The 24,765-nt window shown below is 33.3% G+C and overlaps 1 protein-coding gene across 26 annotated transcripts in view; it reads right to left on the bottom strand.

The window, feature by feature from the left end:
• Window positions 1–24,765, bottom strand: part of ADGRL3 (adhesion G protein-coupled receptor L3) — an 802,670-nt gene that overhangs the window by 67,058 nt on the left and 710,847 nt on the right. For all 26 annotated transcript variants that reach the window (XM_041725369.1, XM_041725367.1, XM_041725376.1 and 23 more), the window contains 3 exons: window positions 23,458–23,678; window positions 11,152–11,218; window positions 9,306–9,397 (listed from right to left, as the gene is read on the bottom strand). In XM_041725369.1, coding sequence (XP_041581303.1) covers window positions 9,306–9,397; window positions 11,152–11,218; window positions 23,458–23,678 — 380 coding nt within the window. The remainder of the gene's footprint in view (window positions 1–9,305; window positions 9,398–11,151; window positions 11,219–23,457; window positions 23,679–24,765) is intronic.

The following is a 24,765-nucleotide window of genomic DNA, read 5'->3' as shown; positions in this document are numbered from 1 at the left end:
TATGTATAAAATATAAAAGATTTGACTTATTTATTTTTTAAAGATTTTATTTCTTCGTGAGAGAGAGACACACACACACACAGAGGCAGAGACATAGGCAGAGGGAGAAATAGCCTAATGCGGAATTCGATCCCAGACCTCTGGCATTATGACCTGAGTCAAAGGCAGATGCTCAACCACTGAGCCACGGAAGCATCCTAACTTGTCCATTCTTACCAGATTAAAAGGAAGAGGCTATAATCTCCATCATGCTTAAATTAACCAATCAATAAAACAAAACCCAAACTCCTTTGACCCTACTTTTAACCTCCATTCTTCACTCTTTTTTTTTTTTTAATTCATGATAGACAGAGAGAGAGAGAGAGAGAAAGAGAGAGAGAGAGAGAGAGAGGCAGAGACACGGGAGGGGGGAGAAGCAGGCTCCATGCCGGAGCTCGACGTGGGACTCGATCCCAGGACTCCAGGATTGTGCCCTGGGCCAAAGGCAGGCGCTAAACCGCTGAGCCACCCAGGGATCCCCTCTTCACTCTTATTTACAGAAAAATACCTGTGGCTTTTTTACATGTGGTTTTTAACTCCTCCCTTACTATTCTCCCCTCAACCCACTTAGAGCGCTAAGGTGTTGTCAATTACTTTGCCAAAACAACTCCTGAATGCACAAGGATCTCCATGTGGTTCAGTGGCCAAATCCAAGTTCCCATTTTAACTGACAGGCTTGATTCACCTAGTTCCCAGGATCTCTAGCCTTCCCACCCCACTGGCTACTCTTTTGAAATCTACTTTGTAGGTTCTGCATTTCCAATATGTCTAAAAGTTAGCGTGATCCAGGGTTACAGTCACTGGCCCTCTTATTGTATGTTTTGACTCTCAATCTCTTTATTTACCCAATACCATGGATTTAAAATAAAATCTTGATCAATTTTCCTAAGATTGCAGCTAGTACCTATACTTCTAAGGTTCAAGGAATGGCCAAGGAGCACCTGTTTATGGGAAACATAGATGGAGCTTAGACCCTTACTGACATCAGTGAACTATTGAGTCAACTCTGGAACCTCCTACATCTGATTTTTTTTGTCCCATTTGTCATGATTTAGGCTGTTATTTTGGGTGAGCATTTGATACTCATATCAGGAGTCATCCTAACAAAAAAATACATCCTAGTGACTAGTGAGGGAAACCAGTCTTGTTGGAATATCACTATCTCAATTTTTTTGCCATCTGTCCATATCACTTTCACTATTTTACTATTATTACATTTTTCCCCATCATCTCACTCTGCTTAATATTTAAAGGAAGTGAATCACAGTGACAAATAAAGAACAGGATTATTTGACATTATAGAAAGTAATAATATATATATTTATATATATAAAATGAAATCAGTATTCAAAAAATAAAACATAAAAAAACTCCATGCAAAATCAAAATAAAACAAACCTGTACACTGATGACTCCAAATTTAAATCTCCAGCATTCATCACTCTAACTGCCTACTCAACATCTACAGTAAGATGTAAGTCTCTCAAACTTAGTTGTCAAAAAAAAAAAAAATCTTTTGACACCCCTAAGGCGTTTTTTCTGCAGTTTTCAACATCTTAGTAATAACAACTCATTCAGTATCCCAAGCCAAAAACTTTGAAATCACAATCCATTCCTTCCTCTGAGAGACTACATAAAATAAATTTGCAAATTCTGTAAGTTCTATCTTCAAAATAAATTCAAAATTTTAGTACTTCTCATTTATTAAAAAAATAATGAATAAAGAATAAAATGCAAAGCCATATTCATATATTAAAAATTAAATAAATGTGACTAATACAGACACAAATATTTACTTGCAATTATTCTCAGATTTCTACCACTCTTTTTTTAATCTTATTTATTTATTCATGAGAGACACAGAGAGAGAGGCAGAGGGAGAAGCAAGCTCCCTGTGGGGGGCCTGAAGTGGGACTGGATCCCAGGACCCTGGGATCATGACCTGAGCCAAAGGCAGATGCTCAACCACTGAGCCACCCAGATGTCCAGATTTCTACCACTATTATAAAAATCTGCACTTATGTACTTTTAGGGAAAAATGAGTTTTATGACTTGAGAAATGTTGGTTTCGTAAAAAAAAAAAATCCATTTACCAAGCTTCCCCCAAGTACAACGGCACATTTCACAGAAGATACAAAGGAAATCTGAGTCCAAGTCACATATAGAAAACAAAGGAGCTGCTAATTTTTATGTTTTTATTATAAAGAAGAATTATTTTTCGTTTAGTCTTTCAGACTTTCTCATCCTTAGACTGCACTGCAAATGACTTTCCTAAATTTGATACAAAACTAATTATTTGGGAGAAAAGTGAAAATATTATTTGATCTCAAGGTATAATGCAAAACAGTTCCAGTGTGCCTATGACAATCATGCTTCAAACTGTTTTTCTCAAATGTCAGCTCCCAGTGTATAAAGTATGCTGAACACAGTGATGCATAAAACACTTGGCTCCTAGGAAGATCATATGGGGATTTAAACGCATTTTAATAAAAAAAAAAAAATAAAGAACTTGACAGAGACCAATACTTTTACATTTCAAAAAACTGAACACTATAGTGTAAAATGCATGATACAATGAGATTGGCAACAACATTTGCAGAATGCACATCTTTGTGAATCTGTGGTGAAAATTCATTTTCCAAATAAGTGCCAAATCAAGGAATGCCTTTACCGTTGGAATTAAGTTAATCAGTAAAGGACTACCTACTACCTACTACCTTAACTTGTTTGAAGCAAATCTAGTGATGTTATAACAACACATGGAACTCCAAACAGTGTTGTTTAGAAGTGTAATCTCTTCAAATATACTTGGATCACTTATGATAATGTTATTGTACATTTCCAGTGATCTTCAACCACAGACCAAGGAAATGGAGGAAGACTGGGAAAAATGAAATAGCAGACAGATGATATTCCTTTCAAAATTTTCTTGAACATTATTTTATCTTATTACAGTGAATTATTTATTTAATCAATTACTAGTTCTACATTTTCTAGAACTAGAGTGCTTATGGTATGGATAGGCTTTAGGAAATTTACCTGATAAAGATTTGGTAAAATACATCTTTAGTATAGTGTGTTGACCCAGGAATCTTTTTACAAGAGAGGTAACAGTTTTTAAACACATCACTAAATATTCAAAATAATTAGAAATTTGTAGAATTTTTATTTGAATTTAGTAGTTTCGGTGGTGTAAGGTAAAGTATGAATAAAATCAATTGCTTGGAGATATAAGCTATTCTTTTTTAAATCTGTACGGACTACTGAACTATACTGAGCTTACTTTTAAAAAACTTAAATTGGTATTTCAACATTCTTATATCACTAGCTAATATTTTGAGAAAAATGAGAAAGAACTAAAAATATTTTCCTAAAAACTCATCCAGAAACTTTGAAGTGGATCAATATTTTTACTAAATACAACTCAGGACTAAATTTGCTATTCTCATAAAGGCTGAAACTCTTTTTTAGGATACTGCTCTGACTACAGCATAAAGATGATGCTTTTTGAAAAGGAGGCTTTCTTTCCTGTGTGTGCCCTTCTCTCTAGCTATATATATATATATATATATATATATATATATATATATATATATATTCATCTTGATATAGTAATACAAAGGAGAAAAAATTAAAGGGTTAAAATATTCTTGTGATACTGCTGCATTTTTCAAGATTACATCAATTTGCTCTTGTCTTTAATTTTTAGATTGCTACCACTCCATAAATAATATAATACTAGTAATCATGTAATAAGGTAACATATTACATTCAAACAGAATGCAATTCTCACTTAACTGTTTCTACCAATATCTAGAAACAGTCCTCAAAGCAAGTTACCTTTAAGAACAGAGTAAGTTATTGTGGATGCTGGTAAGGTAAGTAAGTTATAACATTTTTCTATTCATCCTTGAAGTTATTTAGAGCCTTCTTAGATTTCTTTATGTATGGCCAGTGTCCAAGTTCACTAAGCATACTTCTTTCTCTCTTCTTCAGAACTAACTATAGAATTTGTTGCTTATTAATTAAATGTGCATTTCCTTCCTAGAACCAACTCTTTCATAATTAAGTTTGGCTTAAAATGTATATTACACATTTATATATGTATTAATATAATATATTAATATAATAATATGTATCATCATATATGTATTATATATGATATGTTGTATGTTATATAATTATGTATTATATAATTTATATATAACTATAAATATAAAATATGTACTATGTATAAAATCTATATACTTATTTATAACATATTCTTTTTTTAAAGATTTTATTTATTTATTTAGACAGAGAGAGAGCACAAGCAGGGGGAGTGGCAGGCAGAGGTAGAGGGAGAAGCCGACTCCTCATTGGGGGCAGAGCCCAATGTGGGGCTGGGTCCCAGAACGCCAGGATCATAACCTTAGCTGAAGGCCCGAATAAGCCACCAAGGAGCCCCTATAATGCATATTCTTGCATATTCTTAATGACACCCCATGGTAAACAAGGCCAGTCAAATTCTAATCGGATTTTGATATGAGATGGAACAAATTTCAACATGGAAAGCACCAAGAACTAAAGGCAGCAGTATATTTTCACATAGTAGTTAAAAATAACCAAACCATCTTGTAGGGGCACAAATTATGTGATGTATGCATATTACATATAATTATATTTAATCATCTCAAAACTCTACAAAGTAGATACAATTATCCCCAATTCAGAGGAGATACTGAGAACCATGATGAAACTTGCAAGTTAATAGAACAATTATTACATTGAACAGAAATTCAAACCCAAGTGTCTGACATTCAAGTCATTATTTCCCTCTACCACTATGCCTTCCTTTAGCAAGTAGAGCATTAGGAAGAAGGAAGCAAAGTGAAACTGTTTCTTTAAGCCACCTGACAATATGTTTGCCATCCCAACACTCATGCTAAACCTAAGAGAGACCAGAAATCAGAAAACCTGACTAAGCCAAAATCAGAAATCCAGATGCAGAAGTTTGTCCATGGGAAAGGAGCTAGGGACAGACACAGGGAAGGGAAGCCTAAGTAAACTCCTTGTCCCTCCACATAGGTACCGATTTTCTTTCTTAGCTCTAAAAGCCTCTACCATTACTTTTTACTCTTTAAAGTACCTGTGATGTAAAAAAAAAAAAAAAAAAGTACCTGTGATATATTAAACCAGTAGCAGAAGTAGTTGATAACTATGTAAGCAACACATTTTTATTGTGAAGGTAAAAGTCAAGAGTGCTCTAAATGCTTCTCAAGAATTAGTTTTACATGTCTTAATACTTCGGCAATAATTAGTTGATTCTGTGCTGGTAATAATTCAATAACTGCTATTCATATTTATACATACATGCATATATTCAAAATTAGTTAAGATTTTTGCTATGATTACTGTAAGCTCTAACCTCAACTGGTCTGAAACTCAACCAGAAAATTCAAATGAGTGGAATTACTTTTTTTTCCAAATATAATTGTTTATTTTGAGAAAAAAGAGACAAAGACAAGGAAGCAAACAACAAATAGAAATGTATTTTGAAATTTTTATTACTTTTATAGAAATCTGAGAATTGGCATACCCCATTTCCTTGGTAATTACCTATACTAATTCACTCTATTATTATTTGTTCTGGAGTATATCATTAATACAGTAATGAAATGAGTCAGCATAATGAAAGCTCTAAACTAACACACACACACACACACACACACACGGAAAAATGTGTTTATTTTCAGGACCGTGAAGTAAATTTTGAATTAAAGCATAATTAAATTACTTTTAAAAATAAAAATTATATAAGGGTAAATTGGGAGTCAGTAGAGAAAAGAGAGAGAAAACGAGGCAAAGAGAACCCATCTAGAATGGCCACGGGGCAAATGGCTTAACAACACGCTAAAAAGAAAGGAGACTTAGTGGGGCCGTGTAGGGAGTCTGGACTTCTGTGCAGAGAGTTAACAGGAAGTCACTGAAGTTTTACCCAAGGGAGTTGGATGATGGGATTCACGCTTTTCAAGAGATCACTCTAGATGATGAAGGTAGGGGCAAGAATCAATACGGGGAAAGAAGTCAAAAGACCACTGCAGTGTTTCTGCAGAAGTTGATGGTGGCTTAAAAACTGGTGACAGTGAACACTGGGAGAAGCAAACACATTTTAGATAAAGGAGCGATCTATGTGTGAAAGAGCATGGATAATAAATAAATGAATGAAGGAATCGTTTTAGAAAAACATTGACTTCCAAAGGTCCTTATATGGTGAAATGTTTTCTCAATAAACTGAGCAAGGCAACCCATCTTATTCAGCATTTTACACAAATAAAAAAAAAAAAAAAGAAGGAAACATGACTTTTTTATTTATGTCCTTTTCCATGTACTGAAAAAAGACTTTCCAGATAAATGGTGCTTATGGCTTGAAAATAAATACTCTTACATCACTCGTACACTTAAAAATACATATATAACAAAGACCTTTTTAAATAAAAAGGATGCCGGATTTTGTGAGTTTCCCTAATGTTCAAAATCATTATTACTTTTCTTAAATTCTTCTTTCTCTTCCAATTATGCCCTGTTGATTTCTTCACATGTACTTCTTAAATAGTTAATATATTTTAAAAAAATGAAACGTCCTTTAGATTCTGGGAAGTTTTAAGGAATAGTTTCTTGAGATTTATTTCTTATTTTCTTTCTTCAACATGCCCCTATATCCTGCAGATGGCCACCTTTCTTACTTCATAGAAGAGGGTGAGCAGGAATTCCTCAATTTACTGCCCTGCCCTGATTCCTCCAACATAATCTACATCACACCTATTATTTATGTCATCCAGTATCAGTGGAAAAGAGTCCTCCTTGCTAGCTTCCCTTACCTTGGTAGCAAAGTGTCCTTCACGTAATCTAATAGAGTGGAATTGGTTGACTGCTCTTCTGGATCTCATATCCTACAATTCCTCAGGTCACAGCTATAAAAATGATTCCCTTTTCTATGTTTCTAATCACTCTATTACTGGTTCTTCCCCATCAGCCTCTCCAGATTCCTGCTTCTTCCATTTCAAAACCACCCTTTCTAACAATTACTTAGTTTCTCTCCTTGCTTTATTGACTCTTAAAAAAAAAAAAAAAGCATCAAAGGTTGTATATATTCTTCTGCTTGTTTGAAGTTTGGGTATTTCATTATCATGCCCATTTAATTTCATTTTTATGTTTAAGAAATAGTTAATACCATTATTTTAAAGTAAGCTCTATGCCCAGTGTGGGGCTTGAACTCACAACTCCAAGATCAAGAGTCACATGTTCGGCTGACCCTGCCAACCAGGTGTCCCATTATTGTACCCATTTTAAAGAGGACAGGATGGCTCAGCAAGTTTAAATCAACTTCTCCAAGGCTATATAAACTATAAAACAGTTTGGATAGAATTTAAATCAAGATATTCTCAAAGTTTTTACTTGCTTTGTAATATAAAGCTTAATGCCATCAATGTCATTACATATAACTATTGCCTATTATGTGTTTGTTTTTTTAACAACACACATCATAAAGATTTGACCCATATCACTTAAAGAAATACATAGGAATAATTACAGAACAAAGTGACCTTTTAAAACACATGATGACGGTAGTATGTACAGTACCTTTTCCTCCTAATTTTTAACATTATAAAAGTTCTTATGTAAATATAAAAGTATTTACTTCTGATAGTACTTTAAAAACACAACATAAATAGTACCAAAGTATTATGTGCATTTTTGTTTTATACTATAAAATAACAAATACAAAGACATTGTAATTTACACTAAAGGGAGTAAAAGTATAATATGCCTATTTATTTATTTATCCAAATTCAACTTCATCAGGAAAAGATAGTCCAAAGAACCAATACTACAGTTTAGAAGGGCAGTCTAATTGTACATAATCCAACAAAATAATGACTATTACCTCAACTAAGTAACATTAAGAACTACAAAAGTCTACCACACATAGTAGGTAATTCCTAGTAAGCTCCATCACATTATTTTTTCTAATATCTTAGCTATTCTTTTCAATTAAATTAGATGATTCCTTCAACAAAATTAACCATTTAATGTCAATACACTTTTGTCACTAGTCTTTAATGTAATGCTATAAACATTCATTAAGGGCCTACTATGAGTAAGAGACTGTCAGGCACTAAATGTAGAAAGATGGAAAATGGGTGACATAGCTGCTATCTGAGGTAGTTCGAGAAGAATGTTCGAAAAGTCACAGGTGACCTCATGAAACTTCTGAAAGCACATTCATTTAAATAAAGACATTTAACTCAGTTAATACAGAGCGTAGGCAAATTACATACAAATTGCAATTTAATATAGGGTAAGTTAATGACTAACATACATCTCCACGTTACTATCTTTCTCAAATGTCACAGCCTCTGAAGGAACAAGATAAAATTTTTGGTTATACTGAGGAACTAGTTTTCATTTCAGAAAATGTAAATTCGCTTCCTTTTGTGTATATATAAAAGTACTACTAGAGTGGAAAGAATGTGAATATTTTCCTATCTCTGTGTGGCAAGGGGTTTCTGAGCATAGAAAAAAATAGAATTTGGGTTAAATGACAAACCTTGGAAGTTAAAAGATGGCTGAATAGATAGTGACAGACTTTTGGAGTGATTTTCCTCCCAAGAGGAAAATGTTAACATTTCAAAGAGGGTGAAAGCCTGGAGCTATATATTTATACACCATAGGCCTGATTTTACATTAGGGAGTTGAGTTTTGTCTTCTTTTCTCAGAAGGAGAGGAGGGCAGCTGTATAAGAGCTCCTCCACAAATGCCCAGATTAATAATCTTGGGGTTCCTCTCCTGTGGTGTAAAATCTCCCTTTTAAGTACTTGCAGGTGCCACCATCTGACTCTCTTCACATTGCTCCTGAGGGGAAATGGAGCGTCAGGAAACTGATACAGCTATTGGTCCAAGAAACAACAGTCTGCCCAGATACAGAAACTTTGTATTTGCTTTCAGGACAAAATAATAAATGCACATATTAAAATCTTATCGTGTTGCAAATCAGAATTTAGGGAAAATCTTTTTTTTTTTTTTTTAAGACACAGCTTCATTATACTGATTTTCAAGCAGATCAAGTTAGTTACCTCAGCAGTCAATAAATGATCTTATTGAGCAAAGGACAACACACTGATCCTCTTCATTTTGTCACAAGATTTCAATAGAATTAAAAGTTGGGATTATTTAGAGTTCCAAAGTTAGGTTGGCTAAAGAAAACAAGAAGAAAAATCACTTACTTGATATTATCAAGGCAGCCCGATTCAGGTTTCAGAATGGCAGTATGATGAAACATTTTATATAGAGCAATCCCAAGGAAGATTACATTAAGCTGCAATGTAAAAAATACTATTATGTAGCGTAACTGGAATAGAAGAAAAAAATTAAGTCTATTCTCCATAATAGATGAGTTGTTCTGGGAAATTAGCTCTCACTATACTTATAAAGGAATTTGATCATAGATGATTGCCTGGTATTTTAGTAAAGGCAAGAAGCCACTTTAGGGAATTGGGATACCAATGAGTTACACAGTGCTATTATGTGAAAATACATACAAATACAAAATAGCAGCAGTTGGAATGATGCTGTGGAAACTGTAAAGGAACTCAAAGCCAAGTAGATGTTTATATATAAAACACATATATATATATATATGTGTGTGTGTTACTATTTTTACCATCTGAACATGGCCCCAAATTTGTTATTTAGGGATATATTTTGAAATGCTATATTACAAAATCATAATTACTAAAATCAATATATTTTTGAATAGCTAGATCAAAAGGATTATAAAATGGTGGTTAAATTCTAATGCTACAACAAACTAGGATTAAGGTCCAGGAAACTCTTAGCAATACTGTCTTTTCATTGGAAGCAGAGAAGGCATAGAACTTAAAATAAAACAAGATAAAAAGTTCCAGTGTGAATTTCATACATCACATATATGTAAACCACACACTGAATTGCCCTTTGTGACCTGGTTTGTTTCTATGTTCTAAAATTTAGGATTGGTGGGGACTATCAATAATACAGTTCTATAATCCTTTATCAAATCTCAGAAGTCTGAAAAGTGAACATTTTAAGAAATTCATTGTGTAGCAAAAAAGCCTAACCTTACCTAAACCCATTTGGTGGGAAAACCTGATTAGTACTGATGTAAGGCTCTTTTGTCTTTATTCCACTTACTCTTACTTTTCCAATTTTTTTTTCCTGTTGAATTATTACTGTGTTTGGTTTCAGAGTCTTGCCTAGTCCCTACTGTGAGTATTGGTTGATGTGTTTGATTTGGGGCAACTGCTTATTCTCTACTAGGAATATTATATCCTGTGTACTACGTGTACCACATTATCTTTCTGAAGTCTGAAAACTCTGAATTCTAAAATTTACTTGCTTCAAGGGATTTCAGATAGTGAATTATAGATCTGTAACTAATTTCAAATCAAGAGCCCATTTTATTTTAAAAAATGGAGAATAATTTTGTATTATGGAATGATAAGTACATAAATAATACCAAAAACAGAATCTAAATTAGGATAAAAAAAATTGTATTTGAAATCAAGACATTATGCATCTAAAAACACAAGAGGAAGTATGATTCCAGAATGCTTAACTTATTTGTGCCATTTTCAAGTGAAATCCTTTTGCATTTTAAAGTTTTTGAGATTTATACAAAAAACAAAGCTGGAAGGAATAATAAGATATAGTGTCTTGTTTCCAATATCTGATTCCACTCATAGTTCAAATTATCCAAATCAAAAAGAAAGGAAATACATTGTTGTGAAACTTGAAGTCATCACTGTTCAAAAGCCTACAAAACCAAATGGCTTCTGTGGGGCAGGCTCCTAAGGAGCCATGGTACTACATAAGCATTTGCAAATGCATGTTTTCTTCGCCAACATTTTTGATTAAGTATTTTACAATATAAAAGTAGACTCTAATGGGGGTCTAATTGCTTGAGTCATATAGGGTCATATAAGTGGATGCTTTCCCCCAAATAATCTATATAAATCAAAGATAGTCAGTGCAAGGAGAGTGGAAGTTTTATTTCTTGACCTGGGAAACACGCAGTTAATGAGGAGTTCTTACCATAATTATCAAGGTCGCTGGTCCTATAAAGCTCCAAATGAAGTAGGTGTCAAGTCGGAGCCAACATCTGCAATGAAACACAAGGGAGAGAATGCATTCAAGGACTGGGTATGGGCCATACATCAAGAGTGAGCGAGTGACAGAGAAGAATGTGAGCTGCAAAGCATTCCACTGGGAGACAGGAAATATTACATTGCTTGTTCATTTAAATGCTGAATTATGTGCCCAATTTCTGACAGCACTATTGATGGAGTAAGATAATTACTCCTGGAGGAAGCAGGGAAAAAATGGCAGTAGGCCTATTTGCTAAGGCCTTTTGTGTCTGTCATAGAAACCTTAAAAAAAAAAAAAAAAAAAGGAAAAGAGAAAAAGCCATACACAGAGCCATTAAATCGAGTAGCTTTAAGCTATCCTTTTCTCTCCAATTATGGTGCTACATAACCTGTCTATCAGCTGTCAGGCAAAGTGACATTTTCCTGTCAAGAAGATCTGAGGAAATTCAGTACAAAGAAGAAATAAATTTGGTATCAGAAGATTGAAGTTTAATTAGGTTGGGCAGCCAACCTTTGAGAGTTCTTGAGTCTTAAAAAGTGCATTGTTACTGCCAGTGCTTCTGGGGTTGCAAATGATCCTTAGCATCCCGTGAAGTTGATTCATGACCCAAAAGTAAATTATTAATCACTTAATTTCAGTTACATTTAATACTCTCCCAATTCTTAAAGCCTCTGGGAAATTACATTTTCATTTTTCAGGATGACAGGAAGACAAAATGGAAGTGACTAGTTATGAGAAAGATTAATGTTAATTTTGAACAAATTACATTTGATGTTAAAAATCATATCTTGAATTATTTGCCATTTTGCTATATTTGATGTACAATTAAAAAAGAAAACATCTCCAGTGGAAAATATTCAAGAGTGGTCTGCTGGGGGTCTAAAACTGAAAATCCAAAGTATATAAATATTTCTTGATTATTATGAAAATGTTACTTAAACCTCAGAACGAATGGAGTACCAGATATACTATAAAGAAAGGAACTTATCAACGTCCATCAGTAGATGACTGGATCAATAAAACATTCTTCTCTTTGTCTGATGAAATGTTGTAAAATAGTTAAAAGGGAGAAGGTGGATCTTTACATGTCAATAAGATAGATCATGATAACGAAGTGTAATGAAAAAGTAACATGAAGCATCTATGCCATATATGATACGTCATATACCTTTGAACATACAGTTGACCCCTGAACCACTAGAGCTTGAGCTATATGGGTCCACTTACATGTGGATTTTTTTTCTCAGTCAATACAGTACAGTATTGTAAGGGTATTTTCTCTTCCTTAGGATTTTCTTATTAATAATATGTAGTTTCCTTTAGCTTACTTTATTATTATAAGAACGGAATATACATATATATATATATATAACATAAAATACAAGCTGATTGACCATTGACATTATTGGAAGGCTTCTGTCTGGTCAATAGTAAGTAAGTAGTTAAGTTTTAAGGGATCAAAAGTTAGATGTGGATTTTGAACTGCATGGGGTTAGTGCTCATAGCTGTTCAAGCTACATATTAAAAATAATACTCCTATGCTTGAAAGATACACATATGTATTTTTTTTAATTGAAAGGGAGAAAAAAATCAAACTCGTGTTAGTTAGTGGTTGCCTTTCACACGAGAGTGAAAAGCCTAAAAAGTCAACCAAAGGGGCTTAACCATATGTTTTATTTAAATACTTACTGGAAGCGACATGTCAAAATACAGCAGTATAACATTTGAGTGACAGAGGCAGTGATGTTTATTACGTTTTTCTTTTTACTTTTCTGTAACGTTATTTTTTAAAAAAGGTTAAAACCTAGATTCTTAGGCAAAACAAAAATAATCATATACCCTGAAAAACACAATTTTAAAACAACAAATTAGGACTTTCGTCTACTGAGTTAAATATATGTAAACTAATTTCAATAGAAATATAATATTTGTACTCCAAAAAGAACCTGATTACTAGTTCACATTTTTTACATAGGCAGATGATTTCTGTTTATTCAAGATATACATAATAATACTATTTGAAAAAACGCTATTATAGGGAAGAAATCAATACTTAAACTATTAGCTATTAGTTTGAGTAGGTATCTTCCTATTGGTCTGTTGTTCTGAAAATATGGTCATGGAAAGTAAAAGTGTGGTGCTGCTAATAAGCAGAAACAAACTAGAAAATTTAAGTTTGAAATATGAACTATTATCTTCATGCTGACCATAGGCTGGTTTGTTATCACTCTAATAGAAGTGTATCTAAGTGTGGAGGGGGAAGCAGGGGAAATGTTCGAGTCTCTCTTGGTTCTCAACAAAGACAATATTTTCCCTCAAGGTAAGAACAATAAAAGACAAAGCATGGACATTTCCCCAGATTAAAACACACACACACACACACACACACACACACACACACACACACTCCAAGAATGCTGCTGAAATTATAAGATGATACAATACTAATAATAAAATTGAAAATGAACCTTACTAGTATAGCTCCTGTTCTTTAGTAGGTCAAACAAGTTTTTGAGAGCTAATCTGAGAAGCAAAACATTTTCAGCAAATTCTTTTTAAAGGAAAATGTGCTTCAAGAGTTTCTGGAAAATGTTATTTTATAGGTTAAGGGCTTCTTACACAAATAATTTAAAGTATATTATTACAGAGTTTCTTGGACAAGGTAGGGGATTTTAAAATGTTAAATAATCTCACCAAATGTGTTGTTAAAATAATAAGTTATTAAATTTTAGCCTTAAAAAGCTTTTCTTTTTTGAAAACAGTTTCAGCAAATGCTTGGTTAGAAATAAACATGCTTTTGGCATAATGATCATTAAATGTAGAACTGAAATTGCTTTAAAATTTATTATTTTTTATTTTTTAAGAAAATGCTTCAATACCTATTTGGTGTAATAGATTTAAGTTCCCTTTGGAATTGAACAGTGTAAGAGGCAATATGAAACACTTAAAATGTACTGAGTAAATCATCCCTCCAAGAGTGCTGCCTGGGTTTGACTATCTTCTGGAAGGCAGTGTGGCAAAAATCCCTTTTCTAATTCAATTGCCATATGGCCACACCTGCTGTTGTTTTTGGCCACATGCTGGCTTTTGCAGAGCTTTCCACAGTTCCTCTCTTTCCCATTAACTACCTTAAAAGTTTGCCTGATTCCTTCTCTGAGTTCCCTGTGCCAATGTTGAAAGAATGCACCATGGCTTTAAGGTAAAGGACAGTAATACGTGGGGTGTTTATTCCTTGCATGGGCACCTATATCCCACATCATGGTGTTCCATAAGTCTAGGCCATTCAATATCACTTGGATATAGCAAAAATGTTAGAGGAACACATGATTGATTATGTGAAGCACAATAAAGTCCAGCTTGCAAATGGCCAGAGAGACCTGCTATTGGAGGATATAATTTATCTAAAAATTACCTTTATCACTAAAGTAACATTTAATTTGTGAAATCAATAATCTCATAGACCATTCTTGTTAAGTTTTAAGATATGTCAATTTCTTTTTTTAATGAAATTCGGTTATATGAGTACAATTCAAAGAGTGTGTTAATAGCAGTACTTTAATAAAAGAGATGACTTGCAGTTGAAAAACAAGTACATTCTGGCCTCACTAGAGTGCTTATTTGAAGTAATACTGAAAAATCTTCATATATCTTGGAATTCAAAGAAACACTTGTCATGTATCATAAGGCTTGACTTTTTTTTCCACTTGCTTAAATACAAAGATGTCACAAAAAATCTTTTTGTAGCATTTTTTCTTCAAATTGTAAAAGCTGCATTTACTGTTATATATTTGATGAAGTCTTACTACATTAATACAAGTTTATTGATTTACTATTCTAAAGAACTGGTGCTAATCCAAAAGGACGTATTACTACTCTCGTCCAGAATTGTCTTCTAAAATATAAGAAACATTACTGCAAATTAAATAATAAAGTGTTGATATCTGGATCAGTCTTCCTCAAAGATGTCACTTACCAATCCAGCAGGTATCACTTTCATGTTTACTCAGAAAAGAGAAAAATACGATAATGTAACAACTTCATTTCTCAAAACAAGACAACTGAAAACCATACTTCTAAAGCTTATTCTCTTCTATTAAAATACTCACCACTTTATTTTCTCATAATTTAAAAATGTATGGTTCTGTACTTAGAAAAATGGTAAAGCCAATTACCAGACTCTTATTCCAAGTTAGCATGTTTAATATATTGCCATTAAAATGCTTTGGGTCTTTGTATTTTTGTTGCCTGTTTAACTCAAGCTTATCAAAGCAGACATCTGACTATTCGCCAGTTTTCTGAAATAACAGAAGTTAAAAATGGTGTTTGCTTCCTTTTCTATAGGACCCTAAGTCTCAGACTGACTCATCCTTGGTGAGTTTAAATATAGCCAGTAAACAATCTTTGGCTACAACTAGACCATAAAATTTACAAGGCTTAATTATATCAGGTTATGAGAGCTTATATAATACATAATCTTTTTTTCTCTGTAACATATGCAGATCTCTTTATATTTCTGTAACATAGATCTGGCAAAATTGGGAAAGAAAAGAAGGAATAAAGAGTACGGGGACAAGAAAAAAGGAAGAGAAGAGGAATAGGGACAAATATATACTTCAAGCATAGTAACTCTAGTTCCAAGCTTACTGCGTAATATGTTAAGTTCCTTTAATGCCATTTTCATCACAGCACACTCATGCATCTAATCTTGAAATATTTTGTGAGCAAGTACATGAACTGGAAAAAATACTGGCAGAGTGATGCAGGAATGGAACGTGATCAGTGGTAGTCAAGACTAGTATTTGTGGTTCAACTACAGTTTTAGATCTTAGAATTCAAAACTAGATCTCATACATAAAATGCAGGTTATGTTGTCTTCATGTACCCAATATGCTATTTTGTAAAAAAAAAAATGTTTTTCTTCAGCAAAATGCATCCTACATTTTTATGGTTAACTACAAAGGTTAGAAAAGCACTATGTATTTTATTTATTTATTTATTTATTTATTTATTTATTTATTTATTTATTTATTTTTAATTTTTTATTATTTATTTATGATAGTCATACAGAGAGAGACAGGCAGAGACATAGGCAGAGGGAGAAGCAGGCTCCATGCACCGGGAGCCTGACGTGGGATTCGATTCTGGGTCTCCAGGATCGCGCCCTGGGCCAAAGGCAGGCGCCAAACCGCCGCGCCACCCAGGGATCCCTGTATTTTAATTTATTAATACTAAATGTTAGAATAATTCCTACTGTCTCATGTAGCTTAAATTAATTGAGGCAGCAGCATAAGAATTATCATCACTTCTCTATAAATGGATGCTTTTAAAACAATTTATTTTATGACTATAACAATGTTGCTAATCATAAAGTTTGTATTCCTTCATTTGGATCAGCCAAATAATAGTATCAGTAATAATAATAGTTTTAATTTAATAAACATTTATATATGCCAGATACTTTACATACCTGCTTGCTTAAATATATATATATATGCATATATGCACACACAGACACAGACTCATATGTACTTACTCATATATACAAGAACACAGATTCTCAAACTGTAATAGTTTTGCAAGGTGCCATATTAGAGATTGGAAACTGAAACTCAGAAAAACTAACTGATTTACCCATAGCCACATGACTCATAATTAGCAAAGCCAAATTTTATCCTAGTCTACCTGACTCCAAAGTCCCTGGGCCTACTATGTGTTTATCAAAGAAAACAAAGATATGAGTTATAAAGTAAATAAAAGTTCTAGTTTTGTTGACATTTATAAATTCTCAATGAGTAGATGAGAAATTTACATGCTGTATATAAAGCATAGGTTGTTGAAACATGTCTCAAGTGGAAATATTAGATCTTTTAAAATATAAAGTCATCTTAATAAGTTAGTAAAAAATTTGTATTTTAAAACAGCTTTATTGCAATATAATTTATATTAATTTTAAATCATCCACTTAAATATACAATTTGATGTTTTTTGTCTATTTAAAAGTTGTAAAATTATCGAATTTTAGAATATTTTCATGGCACAGAAATGAAACCCTGTACCCACCTAAAGTCACTCCTCCCTTTCTCTACCAAATTCACTTCCAAAGGCTTCCCTACTCTCTCCCCAGTCCTAGCCACCACTATCCTTTTTCTCTCTAAAGGTTTACCTGTTCTGGACATTTTACATATGTGGAATCATACAACATACAGAAGATCTGTTTTCCAAAGTAGCTAGCTACACAATTTTACATTGCCCATGGCGGTACGTGGGGATTCTAATTTGTCTACATCTTCATCAACATGTGCTTTTCTTTTTCTTTTTTTATTGTAACCTTCTAGTGAGTGGAGTTATGATAAAAAGTGATGTCTAAATGTGGCAGTTATACTTCTTTGGTTCCAATATGAACTCAAAATCAACATCAGAACTATTATCTAACTCCTTAACAGAAAAGATTATGCTCAATCCCCAATTCTTATGTATTGTGATAATTTTATGCCTAATCATAGGGTTTCCAGGTGATGAAATGCTGACACAAGAGCCATCAATCTCTAATACACATACACATACACACTCTTGACCTTTAGTAAAAGAACATGTAGACATACCCAGTACTCCCTACACACATAGTGAATAGTCATCTTGATGTATGTCAATGAAAAATATTTCTTCGTTATTTACCCTATTTCCCATCGGCCAGCCTAAAATCAAGGTAATATGGGCAGCCCGGGTGGCTCAGCTGCTTGGAGCCGCCTTCAGCCTAGGGCATGATCCTGGAGACCCAGGATTAAGTTCCACGTTGGGTTCCCTGCATGGAGCCTGCTTCTCCCTCTGCCTGTGTCCCTGCCATTCTCTCTCTCTCTCTGTGTCTCTCATGAATAAGTAAATAAAATCTTTAAAAAAAAAAGTAATAACAGGTTCAATAAGGTAGATGCTTCAAGTCAATGAAATGTTACAAGTGGGAATATTTTACAACATATAATAATATGCTTGGAGAGCTAATCCAAATGAATATATAATTTTCTGTGAGTGGGTTGAAGTGCTTCGAAATTGTGAAATATATTAAATAAACCTGCTGTGCATATAACTTGCAGATACTATCAAGTTCAATGTGTGTTATTGTTTTTGTTTTTTTTTGCTTTTTTTTTGTTTTTTCTTAAGTAAACTCTACCCCAAAGCAGGGCTGGAATTCATGGCCACAAGATCAACAGTCACATGCTCTACTGACTGAGTCAGCCAGGTATCTCCATCCAGTTCAATGCTCTTTGGCTAGGTTCCTTCTTGAATAATACTCTAATCTGGTATTCAAAAAAAATCAATAATCACTTTTCTATCCAAATGATTATCCTGGTTAAATAATGAAGTGGAAACAAAGAAACTGAGGGCAGGGATGCTTTTAACTAGCAGAGAAGACACTACCTCTTTTAGAGTTGTCCTTAAACTAGTGATCTGGAGAGACAAATACAAGACTTAATAGATGATTTATAATAATTTTCAGACCATAAAATTTGATTTCAATTATTTTTAAGACCTTGGTTATGCTTCTAGTACTCAAGGATGTTCTGATTCATTATAAATGTTTATGACCTAATTGACATCTTTTGGAAACCCCTTACTAATTTTTGGGCCCGTATTTTTAAGTCTTGGGCTGTTCCCTGGACTTCATTTCTTTCCAGAGCCTTCCTTCCTCCTGGAACCTACTCCTAATCCTTTTCCAATTTACCCATCCTGTTAACCACTCCTTTTTCCATTATATACTTTGATTGTTAGGAAAGTGGTATAAACTAAAATGTGATTTGCTCTTTAAATAAAAATTAACTGTTAAAGTGGTTTGTATTTTTGGTAATATTAAGGTAATTAAAGTTTACATGAACTAATTAGTTTCAGGTCATAAAATAAAAGTATCTAGCACAGAATTTGTAAATCAGCCATGTTTAAATTATTGTTAAATCAATGCCAGCTTTTATCTTCTGACAGTATCATTTATTGGATAGTTTCACTGAATGTGCATATGAATAAAAGTATAAGAGATACTAAGGGAAGATACAAAAACAGAGATAAAACTGAATAAATGCCCATTGTTAACAGTGCAATTTAGAACTGTGGTCCACTAGCTGAGAGGTTTTTCCTTTTTTCTTTTAAATGATTATCCTGGTCTTCTAATCTAATTTTTTAAATGTCCAATTATTGTGACTAAATGTAATTCTAAGTACATTCTTGAGAATAATGTGAGTACAGATAAAAAGATTTGATTAAACAACATCAGAAAATAATAATAAAATTCTCTTGCAAGCATTGCAAACTAAGCAACTTCTCAAAATTAAATTATGTGTGCTTTGTGTGTATGTGTTTTGTACATAATAATCAGTTCAACAACCCTAACATTTCATAAAAAAACACATCATATTCCATCAGCCAGATGGAATATGATAGTTAACACTATCTGTATCAAAGTAACATTTATTTAACCTACAAAACTAATTTTATTTCTAATTTTATCTCTTTCCATTGACATGATTCTGTAGTTTTTAGAAATGTAAGCTATTATTACTAATATTAAAGGTTTCAGTGATAAAACCTCATTGTCAGTATAATAAAATATAATTAAATACATTAAGAGGAGAGAAAAAGGAAGAATGTTCATTATTATTTGGATTACTATAATACATATCCAATGGTTTTATTCTGGATGTACTCTAAAGTTGCTGAAACTGAAGTAAAAATTTAATAATAACAAAGTTTCAAAAATAAGTGAAGTAGATTTCTAAGACAGAAATATTCATTGTATTGAGCTTAATAAGAATTTACAGAAAAGGGCTGAAAACACATGTCTGAATTCTGACTAATTCCAATTTATTTAAGACTGTGTACTTTATATATTTGTATTAAAAACTCAATGTAGCTTATAAGAGGGTAAAACTAGCAAACAAACAGGCATAAAACAACAGCACAATTTGGGTTAGTAGATTTACATCAGAAAAAGAGTCATGAGATGAACAGGGATCAGGAATGCCATCTAAAGTCAAATAAAAGCAATAGACTATAGTAATAGAGTGTAAAACAACAAAGACAGATTTGATAATAAGGAACAAGATATATAATTCTATATGCAGAAATCCTTCAAGTTGTGTAAAAATTCATTGTTTATATTTTTCTTTCAGAAGGTATCTCGATTAAATTCCTAATGGAAAACATGATCTGTTCATTTTGATTTTTCAAGTAAATACAAATGCCTGACTAATGTTTCTTTTTTAACACCTGCTTCTTCTATGGGCAAAATAGACATTGGATTGGATGCATTCCCAATCGGTAGAAGTTGAACATTTTTTCCAAGTATTCTGAAGGTCTCTCAGTGGACGATTCATTTAAAATGTACAAATGAGACACTAAACAGTCTTTGCCTGCCTGTGATGGAATTTAAAGCAATTTTCCTTATTCTTTTCTCTCCTCTTTCATCTATCCTCCCTTTTCTCTATATCTGCTTTCCTGCTCTTTGTGTTGGGAAAAATCATAATTGTGGAACCGAACTATTATGAAGGCTTATTTTAAATCAGTGCCTGGGAAGTAAATTAGCGTGTATTCCCACACAGTAATAATGTCAGTAAATGAGAGCTTCCAGTTATGGTACAGGAAATTAAAGCAATGATGGCCAAAGCTTGAACAGTCACAAGAGACTTACATATTATTGATTCTAAGGAAAGATAGATTCCTACTATCCAGAAAATGACATCTGTCTCAAAATAAATGACTAAAACACAAAATAAACAAGTTTCAGTCAGTTTAGTAACAAGAAAATTTGCAAATATCTAAAAAGAAAAAAACATAAAATGAGAGCAAATCAGGAACTGTAAGACAGCAAAATGGAATTACCGAAGGAAAATATTTAAATAGTATAAGGTCACAAATAACTGTATCGCTTAATTTAGTATCTTAGATGGGATATGCATTAATTAAAATGTAAAAATCCTATGACCTAAGGGGAGTGATTACTTTGGGTTTCTTTTTAAGGTGATCAAAATGTTTTAAAATTAAATGGTGGTTATGGGTGCATAACACTGTGAATGTACTAATAACTACTGAGGTGTACACTCTAAATACACTCTACTGAGGTGAATTTTGTAGTATGTAAATTATATCAGTAAAAGCATTATTAAAAAAAAAAAACTTCTGATCTACCTAATTTCCCCTCCCCTAAGAGGTCTTTAGAAGCAAACATTTTTCATATTTTTATCTAATTCTAAATTGCTTCACAGTTGTCACTGGTATTCACAAAATGAACTAGATTTGAGCACAATTCATAAAAGTCAGATTAAAAAATAATTACTATTTGTTACATTTAGACAAATGGCTTTTTATAGCCTTCCCTATACTCAAGAAAAAAATTCAGCAAAGGTGAGATGGTCTTCTTTCAATCGTATTATTCATGCCTCTGAACCCATACATATTCCACTTTAACTATGTTCCCAATAATGCTTCTGCTTGTCTTCCCTCCTTATGAATCCTCTCTTCTGGGAAGTGAGCTGCTTTACTGCCAGCATATTCAGGCTGCTGATTGCTGGTGGAAAGTCATGAAATTTGGCTTATTAACTTCTGTACAAATTGATGTTATCTAACCTCATCTGAGCCTTCACTACTGCTTGGAAATCTTTTTATTAATGTCTAATTGGCTCCTTAACACATTTTCCATAGTGCTCATTTCAAAGCTTTTCAAATCTCCTATCCTCTCAACATGACCTCACCTATTCACTCAGCAAAAGTCAGCTTCTTCTACTTGATGGAAAAGTTCTTCCACTTTCAAAATTCATCTTATCTGCACTCATCTCAGAAGAGAGGGGTCATTCTACTTTTCCAAAAACATACTAGTTTAGTGGAAATAAATCTGACTTATTTTATCACACATGTGCCACTATCTAGCTCTATAACCATGGACAAGGCAATTAATTTATCTGGTCCTTGATTTTTTAATCTTTAAAATTAATGTCGTGGAGTAGGTGAATTCCAAAGCCACTTCCGTTATTAAATCAAGATTTTCTTAATTGTAAGTATAATCTTATGCCTTTCTATCCCCCTAGGACCTTTCCCTTTCATTCAGCCTGTCTATATATTAAATGCAAAGAGGTATTACGATATTTTCCCCTCTATTAATCTCCTCCCATCAAATCGATTCTTCCCACCCTAGACATTCTTTGGACTTCATTTTTAAAAATTCTTCTTCATTTCTGTTACTACAAGTTAATCTCTTCACTATTTCTCTATCAAATTTTTTCCCAGTGTAGATAATACTTTAAGACTCTACTTTCTTGCTATTGACTTATCTCTTTGAACCTTCCAATTTGGCTTCCGCTTCCAGCACTGCCAAAATAATTGTTGCAAAGGACAAATAATTTTTCCTCACGCTGATCCTACTTGAATTATCTTTGATATAGAACACTGCCGATGGTGTTCTGAAACACCATCTTGAAACAGGCTTCTCATTCTTTTAAGGCTCCAGTCAACTCTTGTCTTTATTTTTTATTGTCCTGCCTCAAACTATGTCCTAAATGTGGGTATTCATCGCAGATCTATCTTGGTCTTCTTTTGAATCTTTTTTTCTATTGAAACTTTCATTCATTCTCAGAATGCCAACTGTTATATTTATGTGGATTACAAAAATATTTTGCACTGAATTCCTTTCCTTTCTGGACATCTCTACATGTATGTCTCACCAATTTGAATGTATACTGAAAATAAAATTCATCACTATAACACGACACTCACCTAGAAAAACGGGGGTGGGGTGGGGGAGAAAAATAAGCTGCCCCTGCTCCTATTGTCTCTCTTTCTGTTAATGATATAAAATTTCTTTCTAGTGACTAGAACTGACAGGTCAGGAAGAAGAGAAGCCATTAATATCAGAGACTACACTGTCCTCTGAATACACACTTTCTGACATAGCTAGTTCTTCATTTGACAAATGCCTCAATGCTCTGAAAGATATTAAAACGATCATCTTCTTATAATTACTCAAGGCTCTGATGTAGCTGTGGGAAAATTAAGCTGTTTTAAACAGCATCCTACTGACTCAGACTTTTTTCTCTTTTTTATATCACAACAAAAGTATCTCTGTGAATCGAATTATCCCCATTTGTTTCTCCAGTTCAATCATTTTTTGCTGTGAGATAATAGAAAGACCTTAGCTTCCAAGCAAAGCCAAAGCATTTATTTCAACTAGATTCCAAAAGAGAGAGAAAAAAAAAAGGCAAGAAAACATAAACTCACACTTTATCTGTTCCATAACTCCTGTAGTCTACCGCAGCTGACACAGCCACGATGAGCGCGGGCATCCCGTAGCCCACCAGGTAGAAGTATTTCCTTCGTGAATGCTCACTCTCAAAAACCTCCACCAGCATGATGTAGAGCTGCACTCCCTCCAGGAACATCCAGGTGAAGGCGGCCAAGAAGAAGAAATGTAAGAGCGCAGCAAAAACGGCACAGGCAATCTGGGGAAGGCAACAAAGGACTCCAGTAACAACCAACCGAAATATCACCAAGTACCATGAAATCAAAATTAACAGTTATCAAGACTGTGATAACACACAACAGGTCTGCAAAAAAGTAATCTAGATGAGATTCCTAAAATTCAGATTTTAAAGCCTCATTAAATAGGGATGGCTGAGTGGCTCAGCGGTTGAGCATCTCCCAGGATCCAGGATCGAGTCCCACATTAGGCTCCTTGCCAGGAGCCTGTTTCTCCCTCTGCCTGTGTCTCTGCCTCTCTCTCTGTATCTCTCATAAGTAAATAAATAAAATCTTTTAAAAAATAGTAAAACCTCATTAAAAACCATCTTCAACATTTTATTTAAGAAAGGCTTACAGATGACAGCATAGAATGATAATAAGGAAACATTATTAAATAATTTGTGAAAAACTTCTAATAAGAGCTTATTTATTGATAATTATTACTGAGACTAGCCTGCAGTTTTAAAAATAACATCACATGCATTATTTTTCTTGGCCATAAACATGTGTGTTCTAACACATTAAGTTCTTCAATTGTAAATGAAAGAGAAACATTAAAACCAAGGAGAATAAAAGCTCTGAAAGTCAAAAAAATATATAATAATTACAATAGTCTGTGACGGGATCATTTCTTCATTATTATTATGGGCTGGGTTATTTCTTCCCTGCCTGGTTTCAGAAAAGATCTAAGTTAGCACTGGGAAGTTCATGCTGCAAAGTATAAAAGCAAGTCTGGTTAAAATAATACAAAAGGTTCTGGAGTTCTTTCTTCCTCTCATTTTTCTGTTATTGTATGAAATGTTGGGCTATAGAAGCTTGGTAAAAAAAAAAAAAATAAAAAAAAGAAAAAGAAAAGATAGCCAGTCCTTATTTTGGCATATTCTCTAAGGTACTGCAAGTTTCATCTGACCATACATTAATTTTCTAATCTCAGTTCTGAAATTCTTACTCCTTGGGGAAATTGGGGTCTTTATTTTTTACTTAAGAAATCCTAGGGGTGCCTGGGTAGTGCAATCAACTTGGTGTCTGACTGTGGGTGGCTCTGGCACAAGGTGTGGTCTTGGGAGT

This window comes from Vulpes lagopus, chromosome 12 (genome assembly GCF_018345385.1).
Source record: "Vulpes lagopus strain Blue_001 chromosome 12, ASM1834538v1, whole genome shotgun sequence".
In the NCBI taxonomy this organism is placed as follows: Eukaryota; Metazoa; Chordata; class Mammalia; order Carnivora; family Canidae; genus Vulpes; species Vulpes lagopus.
The sequence above is the reverse complement of the archived record's forward strand: the minus strand, read 5'-3'. Positions and strand labels throughout refer to the sequence as shown.